The following is a 27,580-nucleotide window of genomic DNA, read 5'->3' on the forward strand; positions in this document are numbered from 1 at the left end:
ACTAAATAGATAAATTTCTGAAATGACAACTTCATTTAACAGTTATCTTTTACCTTGACTGGTGCTCATAAGTAAATACAGGGCCATAAGAAAGGAGAAATATTTTTTAAAAAATCGGCGATAACTCGTAAACGGGCTAATCAAAAATATCTAAAGTTATTCTTTTGAATGTGGGTTTTAGTGCTCTTCAATAAACCTAAATAGAATTATTCTCTAAAATAATTAGGGAAACCAATAATTGACCCCATTAAAATTTACATGGGATTCCCTATGTCCCGCTCGACGATGCAACATCCGGTATATGATCTAGGGTTATAACTCAAGAAAGTGACACACAATAAATCTATCGGCGATAACTTTTCGGCGATTAACTTTTCCCTTCCCATACCTACAATCTAGCTTTGCGACTCACTGAGGAACCGCTACTGTTTTCCAACTAAAAAACGCGAGTCAGACTCATGTTCCCTGCGTGATCATTTCTCCAGGTGCCTTGTCAGTTTGGGCCACCCGACCACATCGGAAAGAAGAGAAATCGGCGAGAGCGACGTAGGTGCGTGATAAGATCGGAGGCAGAGACGGGCCGAAACGAAGACGAGAGTGACAGGAGAGGTGACAAGACCCCGCGCTCTTTGAAACCTTTATTTTACAAGAGTCTCGACAAATGACCGTTTTACGAGCAACGGCAGCGAGACGAAGATATGTGAGAGTTTTTTTCGGGGCCAACGGAAAAGGTTTAAGATGCAAATTGGGTCGGTGTGGGGACCCCTTTGAAAAAAGCAGCCGTATATCTTTTAATTCATTTTCGTTTAACTCTTCTAGACCGCGTCCCATACGTGCTCGATGGAGTTGAGGTCAGGAGATTGTGCCGGCCAGGGTAAGATGTTTAATTGATGAACATTGATAGACTCACTTACCACTCTGGCTGTATGAGGCCGTGCATTGTCATGCATGAGAATGCCCAAGTAGTATTTGGACGTTATCTAACGTCGGGTATACGTCGCGTTCAATAAACCCGACGTCGGGTACCAACGTCGGTTCGACCGCCTGACGACCCTTATTTGCACCTAAATGGGGAATACAGATTCGGGTCGCCTCGACGTCGGTATCTGACCTAATAAGAAATATAATTCTACCAATTACCAACGTCATATTACGTTGGATTTTAGTCACTTAAAATTCGTCGCTAAGCACTTACGTTACGTTTGGTTTCATATTCGCTACCAAGAATACATAAAAACCTAACCAAACTACCTAATTACAAATGTGCACTTCATAATCACTCCTCGAATATAACTATAAGTGCCTATCTAATTTCATATTATAATAATTCTGAATCATTAATCCAGACATCAGTTTTGTCAACGGAAGTCACTTTTTTGATATATCTGATTAAAATACTCCGGAAAACAACGAGCGCTTTCAAAATTAGGTAGATTTATGAAATAAAAATATCTATAAAAAAGTAACTCGCAAATTATTTTTTTTAATTTTCTAGCTGGTTTAATCATAAAACTGTACTGTGGTTCCCCCCAAACTCAACCATATCAATATTATTCTACTAGATATCGAAATGTGAATATAAATTTTAAAAACAAAAAACGATTTTAAAATGGCTAACAATCGGATACGTGTTAAGAATGGCGGATTTCTGTGTCCGACTTAATATGAACTACCAATATACCAATTCCGACAGGGTCTCGAACATTAGTCATCTCACACGACCGAAGTCATCAAACCGGCCGAATTATTACTGTATTATTACTTCTTTGCTTATAGAGTGTCTGTTCCTGTGTATGCCCAAGTTTCTGTTTTCCAAGAAGCATATTAATTAAATGAACAAAACTGTGTCCAAGAAATAATCTATTGCATAGAGGATTTAATGAAAACAAAATTGGTGACGTTGTAATTACAAAGTTCCATGCAGTAATCAATGGTTATTGCTAAAATATGTTATTGGTGTATTGTCAATTTTATTTACTTATATATTACGTTATTTAATCTCAATAATTTTAGGCATTTATTTACATACCTAACTTTTAACGTAACTACTGGTAGATTGTAGGAAATAATATACACTTTGGAACAATTGAAGTAAATAAATGAATTAATATAATACATACATCAAGAAGTAATATATAATTTTGGAAAAAGCTGTATTAATCACTTTCGAAAATCATAATTGTTTTTTTTAGTTAGTCGCAGAACTTAGACAAATAATTTAGGTTTGTTATTAAATTAAATGTAATAAGTACAGATTTAGACTCTTAAACCAGGCATAGCATATTGATTAGTAGGGTCCACAGTAAAAAATATTTTGTAATACCATTCGAAAGAAAATACAGACCTATATTATACTGTTTATAAAGTGAGTTTCATTGTAACATAACTTAAGAAAACAATTAATATGCATATGCCAATCATAAGAATAGAATCTATTAATTTAATGAACTATACCCATAGTACTCGGCAAATAGTAAACCAAACCACAGAAACTAAGACTTACAGTGTTAGATCATGTAGTATATAAGTATTTTAATTTTATCATTTAATAAATAAATACAATATAAAATTTAAAATGCCATTTTTTTTTATTTTAAAACAAGTGATTTATATATGTATAAACAATTTAAAATTCTTTATCATTTAATTTATTGCCCACATCTTCCGGGATTATAAGGCTAATATTTTGCTGCTTATAGTGCCTATATCTCAAAAAAAATTAATTAGATTAATTAATGATTAAGTATCCCTGTATTTTTTAATGTTGAATCTTATGGACTGAAAAAACTGCTGATGATATTTCTACTTTCACTGACTGAAGATGCAGAAACCTAGAAGAAATTCAAAAACAAATTGTACAAATTGTAACGGATGACTATACATTTCGGTAAGTCAATATCGACAAAGCTTTGATTACAGCATCACGTATTTGGTTTTTCTTTAAATCCTCTATACAATAGACTATGTCTTTGACATAGTTTGTTCATTAATTTGTTTCTTAGAGGTTATACACAGGGGTAGATATTCTATAAGTAAAAAAGTAATGTATAATAATACAGATTCTTAAAAATATCTCACCTTACCGTTTCTAGTACTTCAATTTAGTGTGTTTATATTTTATACATGTATAAAATTGAACATCATCCACCAGAAGTATGAACAATTATGAGTTGAATATTACAAAATATGACCATATTAAGCAAAATTTAAAGGCCTACAATTAACTTTGTTGATTAACACGATACTTCTTCCATGAACTAACGGGTTATTACTAGTAATTGAATACACATATTGGTTTACAGCTACAATATTAGTAAATCTGAAGGGTCTAGTCTGTATTAGACAATTACAAAAAGGATAATCCATACATTTTAACATGCATTTTAACAGTAGAATAATCCAATTTTTGTTAACTCTAGACGTTATCGAAATGCCTGGGACTGGGACGGGCGATAGTTAGGTTACGCCCAGTTTCATAATACAACCCTTAAAGTCACTTTAGTTAAAGTCCACTTTAAGTTAAAGTCCACTTTAAATTCAAATAGGTTTCATAATCAATTGGCCTGGTTACTTTAACTAAAGTGAAAATTGCCTATCAAATTTATTTTGGTACCACTGAAATACACGATCTGGCTGTCAAAAACGTCTATTTGTGAGGTTAGATCGTTTTATCGATTATTTGTGTAGCGTCTTGGCGTCAATTTTCTATCGTTTTTCCGTTATAATATACATACCTCCGAAATCAAATTTAAAATATTTAAAATGAAAAGGGCAAGAACAACAAATTTTTCAGCAGAAGAAGAGCTTCTTTTAGTGGAAGAGATTAAAAAACATGGCGCTATTGAGAATAAAACGACTAATAAATTCTCACACAGAGAAAGGGTAAAGTATATACCATATAGATTATTTTTTTTGAAGATTTAAACTATTTTCATTTTTAGGAGCAAGCGTGGGAGCAAGTACTCCTGAGCTACAATGCAAAATCAAGCCGACCTAGGGAAATGGAACAAATCAAATCCAAATTTGACAACCTGAAAACAAAAGCGAGGAAGCATGCTAATGAAAAAAAAAATAATTTGACAGGTACCGGGGGAGGCCCAGCTGTTCTGAAAACAGATGATCCAGTGTTAACAGTGGTACTGGAGATATTAAATCCAAAATCCGTAGTGGGTTACACCCCTTTAACGGATTCAGATTGTGACGTAAGAATATAATGCTATATGTTATTATCTGCGTTATTATACATAATACACATATTTTACAGAACGTTTGTACGCTGCCTCTCATTGAGAATGAAGGTATAAATAATGATGGCAACATTGAGGAATCTATAGAATTATTACAAGTAAAGTATTATAACAATTCATTTTCATATTACTTATTTAGTTTTTTTTTAGCCAGTTGAAATTGAAGTGATACAGCCATCCTCTTCAAATTGTGTAAGTTGATAATTTTAATGTTATTAAAAAAAAGCAAATGTTAATACTTCGAGTATTTACTTCATACGTGAAATATCTATTATACCAATAGAGGACATGCTATACTAAAGTAGGAGATAATTACCTCCTGTATCCTATATAATATAATATATTTATGATTACCTAGAAGTATTAGGATTTATTTAGTTTGCATTCATCCCCGCATGTATTTATTACTGATATTGATTATTTCAGGAAGCTACAACTAGCTACAGTAGACTACAGCTGGCTACAGAAGCTACAGCTAGCTACATTGTTGTGGATGAAAAAGTAAGATATAAATTCATTTATTCATATATGTGCATACTTACAATGTATTTATAGATGGAAACTGGAATTAAAAAAAGAGACTGGAGTAATTATACTCCAAAGAAATTAAAAGAGCCTGTCAACAAGAAATTGAGGCGAACCATTCCTAATACAACATTACAAGCAAAAGAAGAGTATTATAAAAAAAAAATTGAATTTCTGCATGTCCAGGAAGAAGAGTTCGAAAGAACACAAGTTCGAAACTCTGAAAAACATGTGAAAGAAATGGAATTGTTAAATTTAGAAATAGAGCTAAAAAAACAGTTGTTACATAAACAAAAAGACTTAGAATAAATGTTGTTTTAAATAAATGCATATTTTTTAATTCACCTGTAGCAGCTAACATCACTTTATAGTTACGAATCAAAATTAATAAAGAATTATTAAATAGAAACAGATAATAATAAATAATATTCTATTTAATAAATGCATACATTTTATTCATTGTAACAGTTACAGTTTAACAAATCAAAATAAAGAAGTGTTCAATATTTAACAATGAATGTCCCTTTAAATAAATGCATATTTTTTATTCTTTATAATTATAGTTAAATTATAAATCAATAAATTGTTAAATACAAAAAACATTATTTTAAAATATATATTGAAGTGCTGCTCTATAATCTGCCAAAATGTTGATGGACTAACAGATCTCTTACTTGTCGTCCATTGTTATTATTATTATCAAAATTGACATGATTTTCATGAATATCATCACCTTCTTCTTGTTCCAGCCAATCGTCTGGAAATTCTTCTCCCATTGCCAGCGCTAAATTGTGGAGTACAGCTGTTGCCACAATTATGTTTCTAATTGTTTCTAATTTTAACCTCATACCTAATCGAAGTATTGGAAACCTTCGTTTCCATACCCCATACTGCCGTTCCACAACATTCCGTGTCCTAATGAGTGATTCATTATATAAATTCTGAGCTGCTGTTTCCACGGTTTGCAGTTGTGTCATGAGGTATGGTTTCAATGTATAACCGCTGTCACCAATTAATAAGTACTGGCCATACATGTTATTCTCAAATTGCTGTTTTAAGTTACTGTTGTTGAATATAGTTTGGTCATGTGTAGACCCTGGCCATCGACAAACAATATTCCTTATTCTTAAATCGGCATCAGAAACTGTTTGTACATTTACTGCAAAATATCCTTTCCTGCATCGAAAAATTTCAGCATCGTCTCCCCCTACTGAATCTATTTTTATTAAAGTACAGTCAATAGCACCAATACATTTTGGAAACCGAGCTATTCTATAAAAATCTTCACATGCTGCCTCCATTTCTTGGTTTGTACCATACATGTTGATATATTGTGGCCTCAAAGATGCAATTGCCTGAGAAACTCTTTGCACGATTCTACTAGCTGAGCTTTTTGACACTCCCATAAAATCTCCTACAGAGAGTAGGATGTTTCCTGTTGCATAGAAACGTAATGTAAGCAACAATTGCTTCATTGGATCTATGCATCCGCCCCTAAAACATACATCTATATATAGAAATATGTGGTAAATTAATTATAGTAAAATACCTGTTTGTTGGTAACACTATCAAGTTTTCAATTTTTTCTAATAAATTGATAACCGTTGCCTTTGTCAGCCTAAACCTATCAAAGAAATCAAGCTCATCATATTCGTGGACGTAATCTTTCCTTTTGGGATATATCTTTGGCCTCCTCACAACTATTTCTTCTTCTTCAGAACTAGAACTTGAGGATGAAGATAACATATTTCAAAAAATGATTTATACAATGACAGAATTAACCAAACACTTTTCTCTCTGCTAAATCCACAAAAGCTAAAACCACAGGGGTTAAAACACGAGGATGAAACGAAAAATAGGGAGTTCGAAACAGGTTCGAAATTCGAAATATAGGGTTACGGTTAAAGTAGTAAAGTACTTTAGCGTTTTTAAAGCGGGAGCATGTGCACTTTAACTTTAAAGCGACTTTAAACCTTAAAGTTTAATTATGGAACGCAATTTTAAATTTAAAGTTCCTTTAAGATTTTAAAGTACTTTATATTTTATTATGAAACTGGGCGTTAGAGCCTTTTTGATTTTTCTCTTCTTTACTTTTAAAGACGCATTCTGTATTAATTACGATTTACTGGATTTACCTAATACAGATTTTTTATTAATTAAAACTGGTATAGTTCAAATTATCAAAGAAAAAATATTTTTTGGATATAGATTTCTGTATCCGGAAACTTACTATTATCTTCTAGATTTTCTACATTTAGTATTAATTTTAATTAAAATTTTATTTTTTTGAAGATCTTTAAAGTGAAAAGAAGAAGAATTTTAATTAACTAAAAAAATCAAAATAAAGTTAATTAATTTTGAGCAGAGTTCGACCTCGTCAAAAATAGCATCGATAGTCATTCCCCAGCCGCTTTTGACGCCGTTTTTTCTCGATCATACGGTATAATTAAAGGAAAAAATTAAAAATTCGTTGCTTTTTCTTCTAATTGAAAACTACTACCACTAATTTTGACGTTCTGAATCCTTACATTGAAATTAGAGGAACAAACCTCTACGCTAATTGAAACTACTAATTTAATCTACTAATTTTGAGGTTCTGAATGAAGCTGAGTTCACACTTGATAACAGTAATCTCGAGATGTCACTCCAAGAATATATTTTGTTTCATAACACACATAGAATAACTAACTGAAAGAAATGAAAACTCCTATGTTAAAGCCTGGAAACACGCGCTCGACGCGATCCAAGCGGGCTACTGGCAGAACTAAAAGTTCGCGCCATATTTTTAAATGGACCTTTACTGCCAGTTCATAAGTTTTTTACTTATATTTGGTAATTTCAATCTAGATTATTCATTTATTTATAACAAAACATTTACAAAATAAAAATAATGTATTTCGATACAAATAAATTAATAATCTAGATTGAAATTATCCCTGAAAATAGAATAAAACACGAAAAATTTGTAACATGATTATTTTATTATAACATTTGTTAATAAAAATACATATAACAAATTCAATACTATACAAGTATATATAAAAGTTATCAGAATTTATACGATCAGTTATAAATAATTATAAAAAAAGGTTATAAATTATAAATAAATAAATCATTATATAAAAGGCATATTAGTTAACGTGTATCTAATTTGGTATAACTTTAATCTCAACTTTAATGACCTATTCAAATAGAAACATCTTACAATTTGCGTTGTATAATACAGAAAGTAAAGGGACAAATTTTTGTTAGTAATCTATTCTCGATGACTCGAAGCATTTTTTTTTCAAATAAAACAGGACATATAGGGCTTATAAATAATACAAGGGTATAGAAAATATATAAATAAGTAAATACAAATATATTTTCAACCTAATGATTAATGATTATACTCGTTTAAATAAATAAATGATCTTTTTAAAATTACTTGTTTGTCTTTGCAAATTTGTATATTTAATATTTATCTAAAAGCGTACACTTACATAAATTACTGCACAACCTTTAAAATTAAGCTTTTAATATGTTATACAAATTCTTGATTCGATATAAATACACTTAAATAAAACTTTAAAATTAATGATCTTCCAAATTTCTGAGACAGCCATTTTGTTGAAAGAATTTGTTTTGATTATGAGAAATTTCATAAAAATTATCACAGGGATTAATTAATCTTATATATGAAACTACTTGGCTTTTAAATTTCACAATCCTATCGTCCAAAATACTCTAAATTCGCAAAAATCCGTAAATATTCCCATAAAAACAAATCACAATTCACTTCCACTTCACAGAAACTGACAGACATTGCCAGATATGGAATGACGTTTATTTTTCAATTTATTTTACTGATCTAACTGATCCGGGTCACTTAGAAATTAAATTTTTATTAAATTATTTAATTATAATTGTTTCTGGCGAAAGCAACTTCATATCAATGTTTATTCATAGGGTAACAAAGCACATCGCTGTAAAATTATCAACATTTTATATAAATATTTATATTTTTCAACTACTCCAACTAATCCAATTACTCCACAGAGAATCAAACGAATTGTTAATTAAACTATACTCTGTGGATGACTTGATAAAATCATGATGAAATTAAAGTCCCTAGATGAATATCTAAGGACTTTAGATGAAATTTCTACGCAGCGCCATCTATCCCTCTACTGGCAGAAACTCCGCTGTGTTTCCAAAATTCAAATGGCAGTTTCATCCGCCTGATAACACATGTCTTCTTTGTCTACTGCTTTCATACAAAAAGGGAAAATAAGTTCTAATGCAGGTGTAAGTACTGAAAGCAAGAAACAGCCAATAAACAAACAGTTCCAATTTGATATAGGTTTTATGTGCGACACTACACGATAAATTATATGTTCTGATTACCCCCATGCTATTAAAAGTACATGCAATTGACGTTTGTTAGGGTCAGGCAGTACGGTGGTGCCACACCTACGGTACGACCGTTCGATCTGTCGAAGAAAGGTGTTGTCTTCTTGTTTCGTATTGTAAAATCGAATATCGCTTATGGATCGGTATCTAACGGTGTTATGATATGCAAAGACCTGCTAGAGATGGGTACTGTTATCGATTTTTTTTAGAAATACCGATCATTGTTTTTTAAAGGGTTGGGAGTAAAAATTCAAAACCGTGACACTTGCTAGCGAGAAAAAAAAGTGGCAAGGATCGCGCAAACACCAAAAACATTTGATTTAAAGCTAAGTAAAGTATCATAATAAACTTGATACTGTACTTGGGTACCAATATCATCTGGTTGTGTGCTAGGAAGTAAATTTTCATGCATATTTTCATCGATAGGTTTGCATCTTCTGAATAACAGTCTAGGTAAAGCATTTAGCTAATTTGCTAGCTCGGAATTAGAATAAATAGAGTTAAGCAACTCGCGATTTCATTGGAGGACATCGTCATATTTATTTCAAACCAATAATCAACGAGAATATTCGTATAATTTAACAAAATTACAGTAAACCACTATAAATACCATTAATTGTTAGTTAGAATTAGAGTAAGTGGGAGGGGGGTTAATCTCTGCGACCTTAGAGATCTATTGTGTCCCCCTTTCTTGAGTTATAACTCATCATACAGTCCCAGGACTTCCTACGGAGACCCGTGTCCCTCACAGTCGAGGAGCTACGACCCAGGCCGGGTAGACGAAACGGTAGCTTGTGTCGCCTGTTGGGTTTAGAGGTAGGAGGTAGGCTCCCGACCCTTGGAGGAGGTGGTAGCTTGTATGCCACTTGCGGAGGATGGTCTCACGCAAGTGTCAGCCACCTCTCCTGTAGTTCTCTTTAGGTTTGGCCCCTTTCATTGTTATTGTTCCCAGTGTCGCTAGGGGGTTTCCCCACAGCTTCACCGGTGATGTTTTTATTACTATTATTACCAGATCTCATAGTGTTCCTATGAGTCGCTAGGGACAGTCGGTCCACTTCTACAGAGTCCCGCATGTAGAAGTAAGGGGTAAAATACAATGGGGTGCCCAAAGTTTGAGGCTGTCCGTAGCCCCGCCCGGTATCGTTATATGTCTTGGTGCAATTCCCTGGCCACGACACTACAGTCAGGGACAAGACGATGAGTGAGATGCTTCTTAGACCAAGCCAAGTGCTAGAGGGGATTCCCCCCAGCACCTGACCAGGAGCTTCCCCACCAACGACAAGGTCTTGCATCTCCTAGGGGAAGTAATTGTTGGTTAGTTTCAAAAATTTTCCTCTTCTTAAATAAATTTAAGCGTTAAAATTATTAGGCATTTGCATAAAAGTGTGTATTTTGGGTAGTATTCAACAAAATTTGCGCAGACTATTGGGGAAACAGAAAATGTACAAGTTACAGAAATACATTGAAAATAACATTTATAGTTCAGTCACTGGGGATTTTTGCTTGGAAAAAAGTCCGGAAGTTTTGCAACTTTGCAGGTTTATAGGCGAGGGGTGTCTCACTCGGGTAAAAAATGTACACGTACTGCCAAAATATCCTTCCACTACTAAGCGACTGCCAATGACTATGAAGAAGACTGCCTATGACTGCCATGTAATTATTATAGGTGACTGCCATAAGACTGCCAATGACTGCCAGCGACTGCCAAGAAAATGTACAGGTAATTCCAATAGTGAGACACCCCTCGTTTATAGGTTTTGAGGTCCCTAACTAAAATCCATAAAATGCACATTTCCAGACTTGCTGCCGGCGCCGCCATCTTGCCAAGATGGCGCCCAAAATCGTTATTTTGTAAATATCTCGAAAACTATGCGTTTTTCGCAAAAATTTGATGAGAGCAAAATTAAAGAGATTTCCTATAAAAAAGGTTCTATGAAAATTTTCGCTAAAGTCAACCGTTTAGGCACAAAATCCCTGGAAATTTTACAATTTTGCGTAACATATGATATATTATGTATAGTCGATTTTCCGAAATCAAATGTCGATTAGAGTTCACTAAAACTAGTTTTAGTTTAGTTTCTTCAATTTTGTAATGAAACAGTGGCGTATCATCAATTCGCTCATTAATTTATGAATAATTAATTTTAATTATTGAAAATGTGTTTCCACACCATCCGAGAGGTAAAGTACATGGCGCGTTTATTTTAACGTGGTCTCCCCGGAGGCATATCCCACTAGGTAAATTAAAAACTTTAACTTATCTGCACAAGCTCGGCGGACCTGGCTCATTGATGTCAAAGACGATCGTGTCTGCTGTGCTGGGCTCATCAGGGTGGTCTCTCAATACGTCCAACTCTTCATCTTCAGCCGCCAGAGGGATATCTACAGGCAAGTCCAACTCCTCTTCATCGGATTCGTCGAGTGACACTTCAGTGACGTTGTCACAGGATTTCCTATTGCAGTATGCACAAATCATTGAACATTTTAATCCTGCTTTTCTGCATCCCCAGGCTTTACCACAGTTATTGGTTTTGCATTTACAGGATAAAAATGCCAATAGGGATTTTGAAGCTGGATCTGTCAACGTTGTTACTGGAGTAATGCGTGTTTTTGTTTTCTTCCAACCCCATTCTTCGGCATCTTTGGTACAACCAGATGATAATGCTGAACCTGGTGGTAAGTTCGCAATGAATGCCCCAGCACGACCAATTAATTATTCATGAAAATTAATTATTATTATATTAAACGAATTAATGATACGCTACCGTTTTATGACAAAATTGAAGAAACTAAACTAAAACTAGTTTTAGTGAACTCTAATCGACATTTCAGTTCGGAAAATCGACTATACATATATCATACTTTACGCAAAATTCTAAAATTTCCAGGGATTTTGTGCCTAAACGGTTGACTTTCGCAAAAATTTTCATAGAACCTTTTTATAGGAAATGTCATTCTCTTTAATTTTTCTCTCTTCAAATTTTTACGAAAAACGCATAGTTTTCGAGATATTTATAAAATACCGATTTTGGGCGCCATCTTGGCAAGATGGCGGCAAGTCTGGAGATGTGCATTTTATGGATTTTAGTTAGGGACCCCAAAACCTATAAAGCTGCAAAGTTTCAAAACTTTCTTCTTTTTTTTTGATCCCCAATAACTGAACTATTATATTAAAACAGCATTATATTGTTAAGGTCAAGGTGTATTACTGGTTGCATAACTGCAACGGTGCATTGAGGAACCTGGCGAATTCGACAGAAAGTAAAAGAAAATTACAGAATTCTTTAGAAAATTCCAGAAACCATCGCCAGGGGGTATATAAGGCCCGCGCTTTGACAGTTGGAGCAGTCTGAAGATAGTCTGAAGTCTGAAGTTTGCTAATACCGCGAAATACCGTTAGAGTAATAGTAGTTGCATAAATTGTGTTGTAAATAGTATAAGTTGTGTGTACAGAGTGAGACAAATAAATTCGTTAAGTATTTTATCGTGAGTTTAAATAGTGGACCCACGGAATCCGTAACAATTGGTGTCGGAAGTGCGATTTAAGTGGATTTTGAAGATTTTACACCGGATTGGAGAATTTTACGGTTGGAACGAGAGAACAAGCGAAGAAAATGGTGGAAGTAAGCAAATTATTGGGCGATTTTATGGAGAATATGAGAAGAGAGAAAGCAGAAGAAAAAGAAGTAGAAAAATTAAGTATTTTATCGTGAGTTTAAATAGTGGACCCACGGAATCCGTAACAATATTATGCCTTTTTTTCAAACATGTCCTTCAAATCCTTCAATTTAATAGCTGTTAGTAAGAAGTTTCACTTCAAATATTCGCACATAGTGCACACACACTTTTTTTTTCAAACACAAATGATTATGGTTGAAAGGATTTAATAGTTTGACAGTTACTTTTAATATACTAATTTGCTAGAAGTACGAAACCTTAAAAACTAACATTAAGGTTGATTCTCACTATACCTTCCATATCAGCTCTCTCCCGTTTCCCTTCCGTTTGCATAAAATATTATATCATGTAAATGAATCGGATAGTGCATACTATCCGTTCCGTTTCCCTTCCATTCCATATCCTTTTCTTCCATAAATATTTTTGGCGAACGGACTGAAGCGTATCGGAAACAGCGTTGTCAAGTTATTACATTTGAACCAGCTCTGTTAAAATTTTGGTGCTATTTATCCATTCTTTCACCTCTTAATTAAATTTATTACCTTTTTCAAAAGATACAAATTTTTAAAATAAAACTTTCGTAATGATATAAATTGTACAATAAAAAGTATGGAACTGATACAGAACGGAAGCTTACGTATAGCGACGGATATGAATCAACCTTTATACATATCGATACTTTTATTAAGAAGAAGGAAAAGTTATCGATAAATATTCTTTTTGCCCATCTCTAGTAAGCGGCGTGTACAAAATAAGGACGGCTAGGAAAATAATTATTATTAGGTTGGCTGAGGGGCCTTCTCAGATGTAGTTGTTTCGACCTCCTCCGGGGGTCAGACCTTTTTTCCAAGATGGCGGCCGACACGGTGTACAGTGCACCGTATACGGACAAAAGCTATTTGTACATCGTATGGTCTCTGGTACAGTGTGTAGAGTAGTACTGGAGGTACAAATCAAAGTTCAGTCATTTTTGTTTTAATTTTAATTTTTGAGTTTTAATATACGCGTGCCAGCTGTTATTGATTGTATTTGTTCTTTCTTGTGGTGATTAAAAAATCAGTAAACAGTCAACTGGAATAAATTTCATATGATAGAAAAAAAGTATCAGTTTTGATGTACAGGATTGGTCAAATTCGACGCTTTTAAATGGAAACACCCTTTCTTATAGGAGATAGACAAAAACTAATATCGGTGTCTGGCGCTCAATTTTTGTCAAAAACATGATGGTGAAAACCGCATATCGATATCTGTTACCGTTTCGGAGTTACGGGGTATTTTTCAAAAATATAATTTTTAACAAATCGCTGTAACTTTTTTGCTATGGAAAATTTTGTATTTTTATGAAAACATTTCCAAAGCACCTTTTTACGTAGAATTTATTTGTTTAAGTATAATTTTTTTAAAACTAATAATTTTAGAATTATCAACAGAAAATTTGATTTTTTATATGGGATACCCTGTATATTTTTAATTTATTGAAAAGAATTTAAAATTACCTTTCCAAAAATATAACACACTTGTAGTGTGTATAGAGTATATAAAAATTCGCCCTCTTTAAATAAGTAGGCTTTGAACGGCACCGGCTGTAATGCAAAAAAATTCTAGCTGTGAGCATCAATTAAAACGAAAATAATATTTGCTATGAGAGATGCAGAATTTTATTACAATTTAAAATATATTTAACCAACATCAACACAATTAAACTATATTTAATAACAATAAAAATAAATAGCAAACCGAGACATGAGATTTTGCTACAGGTGTTCGACATATCGACCGTCTTCTGTTATGAACAGACGGCGCAGTTTTTGAACATTTCTCGTTGAATTCATTAACTCAGTTTGGGGTGAAAGATACCCTCTCATAACTGCTAAGTATTTCTAATTCTTGTCTAGATTAGACGGAAGAATAAGGAACCTTTATTCTTCCGCAAATATATCCATAGGATTAGATCCATGGGCACTAAGTCAGGCGGCGTCGACGGCCAACGGCTGGGATCTTGGTTAGCTATTCAATTATTCTTGAAATTGGCTGCAAAAATTTCGGCGATTTGTTAAAAATGCACATTTTTGAAAAACACCCCGTAACTCCGAAACTGTAACAGATATTGATATGCGGTTTTCACCATCATATTTTTGATGAAAATTGAGCTCCAGACACCGATATTAGTTTTCGTCTATCTCCTATAGAAAAGGGTGTTTCCATTTAAAAGCGTCGAATTTGACTCACCCTGTACAAAAAAGTGGGGAGTAACGAAGGACACATTGTTGGCCAAATTAACAATCTCATGTTTTTTAAGCATTTCTTTATGGTTATTATGCATTTTGGTAATAGATGATTATTTTTTTATATTTTGAGTTTGGTGTGTAAAAAAAGGACTTTTTCAATGCGTGAGAGAAAAGGTGACTGTCCTCTGAAATAGAGGACGGTTGGCAACTCTGTTCATAAATAAAACTATACTTTTATGACTACAAGCGTTAAAATGACTATTTTATATCCTGAATAACGTGGAAATTAATATCTGCTTTTGTGACGACGAAAAAAAATCGTTGCTTTTAAAGACAAACTTGGAAAAAATCAAATCGAATTCCAAATTAAACACCCATCGCTGTAAGAACGGACTATAAAACAGTTCTAGCCTTGCGGGGTGCTCGTAAAATAGTTTTATCGCTCTATTTAATCTGGAACACATAATGCGCGACCGGTTTTTCGCACAAAATCGCTTAATTAGCTTGGAGAAGAGGCGGAAAAAACGGCGGAAAAAGCTAACTGTAAAGGCCGCTAACTTTGAAACCGATAGCGCCTTAATGAAATAATAATAACAACATGCCGGGGAAAGTGTTTACATCGTGTTAAAACCTGCATCGTTTATCAACGGATTAGTTCTGAGAGAAATAGTATGTTATATGTATATCTATACCAGGGCCGTATCTAGACCAAAATTTCGGGGTTGGCTTGGAGGGGGGGTACAAAAGCTGTTAGGGAAAAAGCATAATAAAAAATCGCTTTGGGCTACACTCAAATCTTAATTGAAAATAAAATTTTAAAAAGTAACAGGTAAAAATTATTAATCTTAAAGGATAAACTGGGTCTTTTCCCTGGAAAAACGATTGACTACCTCTTCGATATCGATATTTATTTCTCTATGTACGTTTAATAGAGCAAGTCCTGTCAATCGCTCCTGACCTGTAGAGTTACGTAGGGAGTCCTTCAATCGACTTATGCCGCAACCGCACATGCGGCATTTAGCGAACTCCGAGCGCTCGTCAACTACCGAACGCTCGTCAACTACCGAACGCTCGTGATCGGACTTCGCCTTTCCATCCACACATGCGGGCTCTGATAGCAACAACATAGAGACGAGCGCTCGTTCTCGTCGCCGATTGGGTCGCCGAACTCCGACTTCCTCATCCACACACATAGGAAATCGGCGAAGCCCCGATCGGAGATCGCCGAATACCGCATAATTGCAGCATTAGAGTTGAAAAAGACCTTTCTGGTGTAGCTGTTGACACTTGTAGAATTGCTAGGATCATTAATAAAATGTATATATTTGAAAATATACACTGGTTACACTCCGATTATCGTTTCGATGGCATTTTAGGTCGGTCGACTGCAGGTAGCTGCTTCCATTTTTGCCGCCACAAGTCTAGTTCTGCCGCTAAAGTGTCATAGTCCAAGAATTCTTTGTCTAATAGCAGAACAATAACAAACGTTAATCACGTTAATGACCAGCAAAACACACAACATTCAAAAGCTTGTCCTTGTCAAACTTTTGCTGTTTTAAACACTTGAATGTTGAAAGTCGAAAATCGAAAATGCTTTCAAAGTGGAAAAGTGAGGTTAGGGTGTATAATGGATATTTATCAATGACTAAAGAATACAAGGACAAATAATACCCGAGACCAAACTGTGACCATCCTTCCAAACAGTGCCGTGGCACATATTTTACTTAACATTGCCGCTTGAAGGGATATTTATATTTTTGATATTATATGTTTTCACTACGCCTATGGTGTATCGGGTGGTATCATACTGATTAATTACGAAAAAAACGTATTAAAATGTTAACAAAAGGTACATAACTAGTATCGACGTATAGTACATATCAAGTACATATAATATCAGAAAAATAATTATCGAATTCAATAAAAAAAAACGCTAAAAAGGTGTAGGGGACTGTTTATTTCCCTATAAAACGTAACTTCTGGCTCTTTCTTATCATTGCGCCTTTTACACTTGAAAGCTGAACAAATTACCATTGTAATAAAGTTTATACAAAGTTCACTACACACAACCAACTATTAAAAATCGCTAAAATTGTCGTTGATGGCCCGTATGGGCGTTACATGTCCTTGTATTCTTTAGTCATTGATATTCATCCATCTTCTTCTTCTTCTTTTTTGTTTCGTTCTTACTTACTTACTTAATGATCATTACTTTTTAAAAATTTTCGGCCATAATTTTGGGGGGGAGGTTTGAACCCCCAAAACACCCCCCCAGATACGGCCCTGATCTATACCTACGTAATCATTGAAATGCTAAAGCTCGGGCTTTAAATTTTTGTTGAACGCTTTTACACGATAATAATGCCCCGTAATGAGAAAAAACAACAGAGATCGGCCAGAGTACTAGACCCAATGTTTGCGCACAATCCCGAAAAATCAATATTATCGAAGAGCAAACAGTGGCGGCGGTATATTGGTTTTTGCGTCATTCCAAAACGACTCTGGTCGTTTTGAAGTCGCGCCGAATTGTTTGATATTTCTTTTCGCATCTCGTTAAGTGCTATTTAACGCAAAATTGCGTCCTGTGTCCATTTTTTACAGTCCTTGAACTGTATGGTTTACTAAGTTTTAACCAAGATTTAAATTATAAAAGGCCATAAATATAATTACATACGGTAATCGCAAAACATTTTCCGATGCACGTCATCAATCGTATCGAAATTGACACTAAAGCCTATTAACCTGACTAAATGAAATTTTGCCAACACTGTTTAAATTTGTTGTATAATTTACGATACCGAGCAGTTCTTCACTTTACTTCATAGAGCAAATCATTGTAATAGATATTTTATTTAGATTAAAGCTGCAAAAATTAGTTTAAAGCGATTTTTATTATCGCCAAGTTGGTCACATTGCGCTGCAATCTGCAACGTTGTCTTTTATTATTTGACAATTATCATAATGTCAATCATTATTTTGTATAATATCGTGTTGTTGTTGAATTTTTCGGAGTAATTTTCGTTTTTTTGCCGATTTTCATAGTATTTTTTAAAAAAATGTACTTTGCGGAACTAAATTTTCGAGTTTTTATATTGCATTTCTTGAAATTGTGTGTCGCACATATGTCGAAGCAGTTAAACAGTCAAAGCAAAGAGCTTGTAGCTTTCCTGATAAACAATTTTGAACGAGAACGTGACAATAAAGGTTCTTTATTACCCTTGACAGCAGTCAGAGAAATAAGTTTGATTGGTAAGCATATTATACCACTTTCAAAGTTATTTCTACTTATTTCGATTTGTAGCGATTTAGGTTAGGTGCTGTCTTAAATTTAAATATTGCTACTGTGAGTATTAGTGACTACTGTTAATAAATTAATTATTAAAATATTAATTATTACTTGCACAATAAAACAAACAAATTAAGCGCCGATAAAAATGTCAACAATTCGTCACGTACAAACACTAGAGACCGCAAAAATAGAAAGAAACGTCGATAAAAAAGCGCGCCTAACCAAGCGGGACGCTTTAACAAATTCTAATAAATTTCAATCTTTTTTGTTTGTTCTGCCAGTTAATTAGCTATAACCTTATAATTGTCGGTAAATATTGAAACAAGTCAAGTAGTTTTTTATGCGATTGTTTTATTACTCGTACTTATTTTTACTATATCTGTAACGATTTCATGGTTAGCAGCATATTCATTATAGCGATTTCAGCATATTTGTCAAGCTATTTTGATGAAAATATGTAAAGAAGAATGATTGACTGGAGTGATTCATTTTGGATGTACAGGGTGGATCAAATTCGACGCTTTTAAATGGAAACACCCTTTTCTATAGGAGGTAGACGAAAACTAATATCGGGGTCTGGAGCTCAATTTTCATCAAAAACATTATGGTGAAAACCGCACATCAATATCTGTTACCGTTTCGGAGTTACGGGGTGTTTTTCAAAAATGTGCATTTTTAACAAATCGCTGTAACTTTTTTACTACGGAAAATTTTGTATTTCTATGAAAATATTGCCAAAGCACCTTTTTACGTAGAATTTAATGGTTTAAGTATAATTTTTTTTAAATTAATAATTTAAGAGTTATCAACAGAAAAATTGATTTTTTATTTGGGACACCCTCTATATTTTTATTTAACTGAAAAGAATTTAAAATTACCTTTCCAAAAATATAGCACACTTGATATTTTGTTATAATCCCCTTCGAAATACAGAGTTTTTAAAAGTTCGCCACTTTTAATTAGAAGGCTTTGGACCCCTTATTGATGATATGCCCTTAATGGAACTCGAAAACATATTTTTCCAGCAAGACGACGCACCGCCTCTGAACTCTGAAGTTATTAGCAAATTTTTGCAGCCAATTTCAAGAATAATTGGATAGCTAACCAAGATGAGACTTAGAGCCCATGGATCTAATCCTATGGATATATGTATTTGCGAATAAAGGTTTTTTATTCTTCCGTATAATCTAGACAAGAATTAAAAATACTTAGCAGTTATGAAAGGGTATCTTTCACCCCCACTGAGTTAATGAATTCCGCGAGGAATGTTCAAAAACTGCCCAGTCTGTCCATAACAGATATAAGGTTAATATGTCGAACACCTGTAGCAAAATCTCATGTCTTGGTTTGCTATTTATTTTTATTGTTATTAGATATAGTTTAAATGTGTTGATGTTGGTTAAATATATTTTAAATTATTATAAAATTCTGCATCTCTCATAGCAAATATTATTTTCCTTTTAATTGATGCTCACAGCTAGAATTTTTTTGCATTACAGCCGGTACCGTGAAGTGGGGTGACTTTGCCCAATTCTGAATTTTAAATCGTGTTTATTTCAAAAATTGTTGTATTTTCTCAAATGCGCATGGTCTATGCTATAAATGGTAATAAGGACAACACAGCAATAATACGCTTTTTTGTTTATTAAACAAATATATATAATATTGAGAAATATAATATAATAAAAAAAGTAAAAAACTGGATGGGCAAAGTTAGTTGCTTATATGGGTTGTCTTTGCCCTTTTCCTTATTCTTATTGATAGACCAAAGCCACCCCATTTAAAGGGATAATTACGTAAAATATGCTTCATCACACTCAATATTATAACGAACTTCTGCATAATACTTACCTCAATATAGCGTGGTTAACTATTGCAGCCACGTCGAAGTTTGAAACGCACAAAATAGGCTTTAAAAACAGATTTGGCTTCACAGCACTGTAAATGCTACATCGCAACTGACGGCAAGCGTTTAGCCACGTTCCGAGACGTGGGGCGCCTCCACCCATAATTTACCAATAACACATAACGCGTTCTTTTCAAGTACTGGCTACGGCTACGTCTAACATATTTTCGGACGGAATTTGGCAAAGTCACCCCATTTCACGGTACCGTTCAAAGCCTACTTATTTAAAGCGGGCGAATTTTTATATACTCTATATCTCGAAGAGGAATCGAGCAAAATATCAAGTGTGTTATATTTTTGGAAAGGTAATTTTAAATCCTTTTCAATAAATTAAAAATATACAGGGTGTCCCATATAAAAAATCAAATTTTCTGTTGATAACTCTTAAATTATTAATTTTAAAAAAATTATACTTAAACCATTAAATTCTACGGTGCAAAAAGGTGCTTTGGAAATGTTTTCATAAAAATAAAAAAATTTGCATAGCAAAAAAGTTACAGTGATTTGTTAAAAATGCATATTTTTGAAAAACACCCCGTAACTCCGAAACGGTAACAGATATCGATATGCGGTTTTCACCATCATGTTTTTGACAAAAATTGAGCTCCAGACACCGATATTAGTTTTTGTCTATCTCCTATAGAGAAGGGTGTTTCCATTTAAAAGCGTCGAATTTGACCCACCCTGTACAGGAAAGAGATACCTATGTACAAGAAATATTTGTGGAACCTATGCGTGTTTAGCTTGTTATGTTTAGTTACTAGGCCAGTCAGTCTGGAGGTTGAGGTGAAGTGGAAAAGTTGAGATGGAAAAAATTAGTAGTACCTTTTTTTAAATATCTCCGTTTGCATAACTTTTTTCGAAAAAACTAAAGATATGTTTATTGTAGAGAATTAAATTTAGAATATTTCACCTTCAATAATTTTTTCAATTTCTTTTTCTAAAATAAATGGTAATAGAGATAGAGCAATTTGTTACCATATACGTTTTATAAATTTTCCAATTTTTTTAAACCAAGCTATAATTTTTGCGTTTAACAGTATAGTGTTAATATAAATAAACCAAGTATAAATTTAAGCATTAAAACAATAAAAAATAACGTTTAAATATTCTTTATTAAATAAAATTATTATTAAATTAAAGTTATTAAATAAAGTCTGCTATGACGTCATCCTGAGCGTCATTTTGTCCTCAACTAAAATACAAAAGTTTGTGCAACTGATTCCGTAGCACTGACCACACTTTGAAGAACATTTAAGACCCAGTTTTCTACAAGAGCAATTTTTACAGCACTGACTCTATTTGCAATTGCAAAAAAATAATTTTAGTATGTCGGAAGGCACCAACTTCCATGAATCCATCTTCTGTTGAATCAAATTGTGTCAGATTGCTTTTTTGATCTTTCTTCCATCCATATTGTAAAGGATCTAACTTGTTAATCTAAAAAATACAACTTATAACATTTCCTATAATAGGTATATCTTTACAGTTTTACCTGAAAGTATGTCCTGAGTAAATGGAGTTTTGCAGAGTTCTCAGTTGGAGGCACATTAGCTAAATTAAAAGTAGTCTTAAGGGCTTGTCTTTATGTAATCCTATTGTACAGAGTGTATCTCGTAGATAGTTAATATGTTTAATATAGCATGGGCAGTGTTATAGCTTTACAAGATAATTTAATCCTGACTGAAACAAGTAATCTTTGTTCTAATCTAAAAATACATCTAAGTATTTGATGACAAAGATCGTCATCTTTTGTCAGTACCGACAGGCACATTTTTGACTTGTTTCAGTCAGGATTAAATTATCTTTTAAAGCTATATCACTGCCCAAGCTATATTAAACACATTAACCATCTGAGATACCTCCTTTGTTCGGTTAGTAAAATATCACCGAAAAATTGGTCTCTGTTGGATCAACGCAACACAGTGTTGTTTACAAAAAATTACTATTTTATTTTGTAGATTTTTTTCTAGTGTCCAAGTGTTCCAGTTCCACATACTTTAGGCTACTTGAAGGAATTACTGAACGCAAATGGTCTCGACAACAAAACTGTGATTGAATATATTGAGCTTACATCGTTATGTATGAAACAAAATTGTTTTCAATTTAATAACAGCTTTCTTGAACAGCGGGAAGGTACAGCAATGGGTAATCCATTGTCTCCATTTTTGGCTAATTTATTCATGAGCAGGTTTGAAGTGGAGGCTAAGAATCAGTTTGAGTATTTTCCAAGAGTATGGTTTAGGTATGTGGATGATATTTTTGCTGTTTTTGACACACATTCAGACACCATAGATAATTTTATTTCTAAGTTAAATAATCGTTTTCCTTCCATTAAATTTACACATGAAATTGGGAACAACGACAGATTACCATTTCTAGATGTATTAGTTATTAGAAATACTAGTAATTGCCTGGAATTTGATATCTATAGGAAAAATACCACTACACGCAGATATATTCCTAATGAATAATATCATGGTATTGAACATAAAACGGCTAGTTTAAATTTCTTAGTTCGTAGATTACTTAGTTTTCCACTTTCCAACGAAAGATATGAAATAGAAAGAGATTACATTAGGAATGTAGCTGAGTGTAATGGATATTCTCCTTCACTAGTTGATAAAATAATTAGAAAACGTAGGTATAGGTTAATGATTTCTGAAAATTGAAAGTGGAGAAAGATACGTCAAAATATTTTTCAAAACCGTTTGATAGACAATTATGCCAAATTGCTTAATAAGTTAAGGATGTATTTAAAGTTATCTGTGTTCATAACAGATGTCTAAAATTCTACAAATTCTTCAAATACAGAAGAATATTTTTCTATCTTTCATTTGAACCACTTTGATATAAATCACGTCTAGCTCAATTTCCTCATCTAACACTTACTTCGTACCTCGTAATTACGTCTAGCACCCATTCATGGTGCCCTCTAGAGTCTCTAGCAAATGTTGTGGCTCACAAATCATCCCACAATAACCTGATGATAGCGGTGTTTTCTCTCGGATTTCCTCCGTGCCGTCCAGATTTATTGCCAGCAACGGTTTAGTCGCCTTTCCTAATCAATTATCCTATTAAAATTGTTGCATCGCTATTGGCTGGTAATTACTTGATATACCGGGTGTTTTTCAAAAGTGGCTCACTCCTATAACATTTTTATTTTTTCAGATAAAAAAACGAGATTTGGCACGTGACAAAAATCGGAAATGGTTGACGTATCCAATGAGGTCCGGTCACTTCCTATTTTACCGGAAATAACTACAAATTTCGATTTTTTAATGGCATCCTCGATATATTTTTACTCTATTCGATAGAAAATGAATATCTTTTTTTTTAATTTTCATTTAGAAAAATAGGATTTTAAATTTTAATCTAGAGGACCATGGCTTTGTTAAAACCACTAATATTTAATTAAGGAGACTTGGAAAAATAGAATTGATTGTCTAATGTTTTTCGTGCCTTTTCCTGGCCGGTTAAAAGATGCCCCTATCGCATTTTTAATCATAACTCAAGTTTAACTCTTTTTAAATCATAAAAATATAGTCTTTATCCCTTTTTTGTTTCTATATAGATGTTAAACTTTTTGTTACAAAAAACTGGATCATACTGTATAAATCGAAACAGTAGAAGTAAAAGGTCGATGCCTACCTTAAATATAATAAATAAATCCTTGAAAACGAAATAATAAAATAATTTCTGCCGAGCCTTTCGTTAATACGTTATTAAATCCCATAAAAAATCCACTAAATAAGGGTCCCCCCGTTTTTTATAATGCATTTTTCAATTAAACCAATACGATCATTCACGCACAATCGCCTATAAACAACCCGAACCATTATCGTTCACGTCAGACCCCACGAGATATGCAAGAGAGAGATGGAGAATGGGACTGGAAAAAATGAAACACACTCAGACACACATACACTCCTATAAGTATATACAGGGCTAACAAGAAAGATTACGTTACAAGAATTTTTGAATAGATTTTATTTTATTTCTTAATAGTCCAGAAGGAAGTGATTTTTTTGTACTTATTTTCCACCCCTTACAATGGCAACTAAATATACTAATAATACGGATTCGGAAAACGAATTTATGCCTTTAGCAATCCTCCAGTCTAGAAAGTTTTCATAGGCAGACATGTAATGATCCTTAGACTTTTGTGTTAGCAATCCAAGACTTGTTAATTTGACCGCCTCTGCTATCTCTGGTGGTGTTCAGGGCTCATTATCACTCTCATAATTCATTTTTTGATTTTAAACGAGTTCTTGATATGCCACTTAATAATCACTACCCATGGTACAAAGAATACAAGGTATGATATTGCGCAGGTTGGTCGCTACGTCACAGGTGATAACAGGCGCTATTGGTCAGCACGCTCCGCGCGCCAGTTCAAATCGTCAAGATATTGTTATAAACCTGTTTTTTTTGTTTATATACCGTCATTGAATTATCGCTAAGCAAGTTACTGTGGAGCAGTGCATAAGGAGTCGGGCTAGGAAGCGAGAGACCGGAGTTCGAATCTCGGCCGGAACATCACTTTTTATTTATTTTTTTAAATACTGTTGTATTCTATAGTTTATTTTTGTAGTATAAAAAAAGAACTATTTATTCTGTTATTTTTTAATCTCCGTTATTAATATAAATTGATTGTTAGTACAATACCTCATTTAATATAAAATAATATTCTACTTTATGTATCGGGCCCTAATTGTACCTAAAAGTAATATATTTTTAGTGATATACCATATTGTAAACTATTTAATATTTCAGTCACTTAAAAAATTAATTTGCATTGAATAATTGCCTACCATTAAAGGAAATTTGAGCTATATAACCCTTGATGGGCATATTCTGGGTATGCAAATACTTCCTTTAAATTTTGGGTGTCGTTCAACCGATTTATTCTCAAAACCAGAAACATCTACATATAAAAAGAAGCACAGGTCACTAGTTATAATAAACTTCACCCTTGGAATTACTTCTATCACAATTACAATACGTTCATCTGCATTGGTATTTTCTACTTTTCGATGGGAAACAATAAACTTCCCAACATTTTTTAAATGATGTAACAATTCCTCTTGTGGTTACTTTTCCATAGATATCCTCATCTGTGTCCTCATGTGAATTCAGAGGCAATAAAAATGAAAAGTATTTACCATAAACATCGCAAACTAAAAACCTAATAAACAATTTTATACCGAATATAGAAATAAATTTAGTATTCTTACCTATTATTATCGTCCAAATCCATGTTAATAGATAATTATTATTTTTAAATATATTTTTGGAACTGCTGGTTTTAGTAATTATTAAATTAAACGAACTAAAAAGTCTTAAAAATAAACAATTCTTAACCATAACCCCAAAAATGCAGATCTCCTGTCAACTTTCTTTATTTTTTATATATTCATTATTTTCCTAGTGACGTCACAGGTGGTATGCGCGAACTGAACGAAATTGGAGCCACTATCGATCATACCTTGTATTCTTTGTACCATGATCACTACCTACTTAACATTTGACAATTTTAAACGTCAAAATTAATAAAAAGAATAGATAAGAAAAACGTCAAATCATCCACGCCGCGCATCGGGATGTTGTGAGTGTCACGTTGACACAGCAACAAAAAATGTAAAGTAAATGCAAAGTGTGATTTATCATAATTCACTGTTATCAGCTGTTATATTTCACTTTATTACAAATATGGGCACCGTATTCCTTCAGCTAGGAAGTAGAATATTGATTTATTATTAAGTGGTCGTGGACAAAAATATATATCCGTCAAATCCTTGAATTTAATAGCTGTTAGTAAGAAGTTTCATTTCAAATATGCGCACAGAGTGCACACACAATTTTTTTTTTAATTTGGTTAGTGGCTTTAAATAAGTTCAGAAGAAGATTGGGAACTTTTTGGACGACACTGTATAGAGCTGGGCGCTAATAAATATATATAACCAAGTATATTACACGTCTAAGTGATAATTTAACGATGTATTAAAGGGCCTGCACGCGATACAAGGGTTAAGTAGCCCACTTCACGCCATTTTCTTATTTGCAAGATGGCGGTCGGTCGGCGCGCGGTCGGAGTTCCGCAATTTTACGACGAGTGCCAGACGCCCCCCTCGTGGCGAGATGCCGTGCCAAACGGTACTGCAAAATCGAATGGTACCACCAATCCATCCATCCAAGAATTCCGATGGTTTACTGACAATCGATCATCGGAAAAATTAAGTTTTTTCCATAGCATCTGTTTAACCCCAAGTGTAGATTAAATGATACTTTAACAGCGAGGATAGGTTAAAAACTTTATTTCTTCTCGCACGTTTTTTAATTGCTTCCATTTTTGAAAGTTTTTGTATTCCTTTTCATAAGTTATTCGGGATTTAAATGGAAGTAGTTTGAAAATTTGACAATTTAATACAGGAGATGAACAGGATGGAGGTAAATATCCTTGGAGTCAGTGAAGTCCATTGGCCTGGCACCGGAATGATTATATCGAAAGGTAAAGTCCTTTACTATTCCGGCAATGGCAGTATTGATCAAAATCATCAGCGAGGGGTTGGTATTTTAATGGATGAGAATTTACAAAAGTCAGTGAAGAACTTTATTCCTCTCTCAGAAAGGGTAATTCTAATTCAGTTACTGGGCAGGCCTATTAATATCAATATCATCCAGGTCTATGCTCCAACAGCAGAAAAGGCAGAGGACAAGATTGAAGACTTTTACAGACAACTTGATCAGGTGCTAAGACTCACAAAAAGTAATGAAATAAACTTGGTTTTGGGAGATTTTAATGCCAAAGTCGGTAAAGGCAGGTTGGGATCTCTGGTCGGAAATTATGGTTTAGGTGAAAGGAATGACAGAGGTGAGAAATTGATACAATACTGTGAAGAAAATAATCTTTCAATCACAAATACATCGTACAAACTCCCATCTAGACGACTTTATACCTGGAAGTCTCCACAAGACAATGATTACCGTATTGTTCGTAATCAAATAGATTATGTACTAATTAATAATAGATTTAAAAACCTGATCACAAAAGTAACTGCAACGCCAGGTGCCGATATTGAATCGGACCATAATCCATTACGTGCCAACGTCCTATTGCGTTTTGCCAAACCTAAACGAAAAAGCTTGAGAAAGAACTTGGATCCAAAACTTCTCAGAGACCAGCAGACAAGATCAATGTATGAAAACCATATAAATAGAGAATTGGAAAGTATTGTCAGTACAAATGACATTGAGAAACATTGGCTGGGCATTAAGCAAGCTTTCAAGAACACAAATGAAAACCTCCTCACGG

General features: G+C 33.6%; 3 protein-coding genes across 3 annotated transcripts in view; 2 read left to right on the plus strand and 1 right to left on the minus strand.

The window, feature by feature from the left end:
* LOC115890373 (cadherin-related tumor suppressor-like) overlaps positions 1-27,580 on the plus strand; it is a 410,761-nt gene that overhangs the window by 165,364 nt on the left and 217,817 nt on the right. The gene's annotated exons all lie outside the window — the stretch shown is intronic.
* LOC115890343 lies at positions 3,469-5,098 on the plus strand. Its single transcript, XM_030910534.1, has 6 exons — positions 3,469-3,882; positions 3,942-4,202; positions 4,265-4,345; positions 4,398-4,439; positions 4,674-4,748; positions 4,803-5,098. Exons 1-6 carry the CDS (start codon positions 3,763-3,765, stop codon positions 5,079-5,081), a joined length of 858 nt encoding a protein of 285 aa, XP_030766394.1. The 5' UTR covers positions 3,469-3,762; the 3' UTR covers positions 5,082-5,098.
* On the minus strand, positions 5,206-6,829 carry LOC115890342 (putative nuclease HARBI1). The gene is made up of 2 exons (XM_030910533.1): positions 6,322-6,829; positions 5,206-6,266 (listed from the first exon to the last, which is right to left on the minus strand). Exons 1-2 carry the CDS (start codon positions 6,516-6,518, stop codon positions 5,405-5,407), a joined length of 1,059 nt encoding a protein of 352 aa, XP_030766393.1. The 5' UTR covers positions 6,519-6,829; the 3' UTR covers positions 5,206-5,404.

This window comes from Sitophilus oryzae, unplaced genomic scaffold (genome assembly GCF_002938485.1).
Source record: "Sitophilus oryzae breed Bouriz unplaced genomic scaffold, Soryzae_2.0 scaffold_863_pilon_pilon, whole genome shotgun sequence".
Classification (NCBI taxonomy): domain Eukaryota; kingdom Metazoa; phylum Arthropoda; class Insecta; order Coleoptera; family Curculionidae; genus Sitophilus; species Sitophilus oryzae.

Bases quoted from the DNA above. Each gene is read 5' to 3' on its own strand.
- LOC115890342 (XM_030910533.1), bottom strand. From the start codon at position 6,518: ATGTTATCTTCATCCTCAAGTTCTAGTTCTGAAGAAGAAGAAATAGTT. The intron at 6,267-6,321 runs GTATTTTACTAT...TGTATGTTTTAG, and splicing joins ATAGTGTTACCAACAAACAG to GGGCGGATGCATAGATCCAA.
- LOC115890343 (XM_030910534.1), top strand. From the start codon at position 3,763: ATGAAAAGGGCAAGAACAACAAATTTTTCAGCAGAAGAAGAGCTTCTT. The intron at 3,883-3,941 runs GTAAAGTATATA...TTTCATTTTTAG, and splicing joins AATTCTCACACAGAGAAAGG to GAGCAAGCGTGGGAGCAAGT. The intron at 4,749-4,802 runs GTAAGATATAAA...ATGTATTTATAG, and splicing joins ACATTGTTGTGGATGAAAAA to ATGGAAACTGGAATTAAAAA.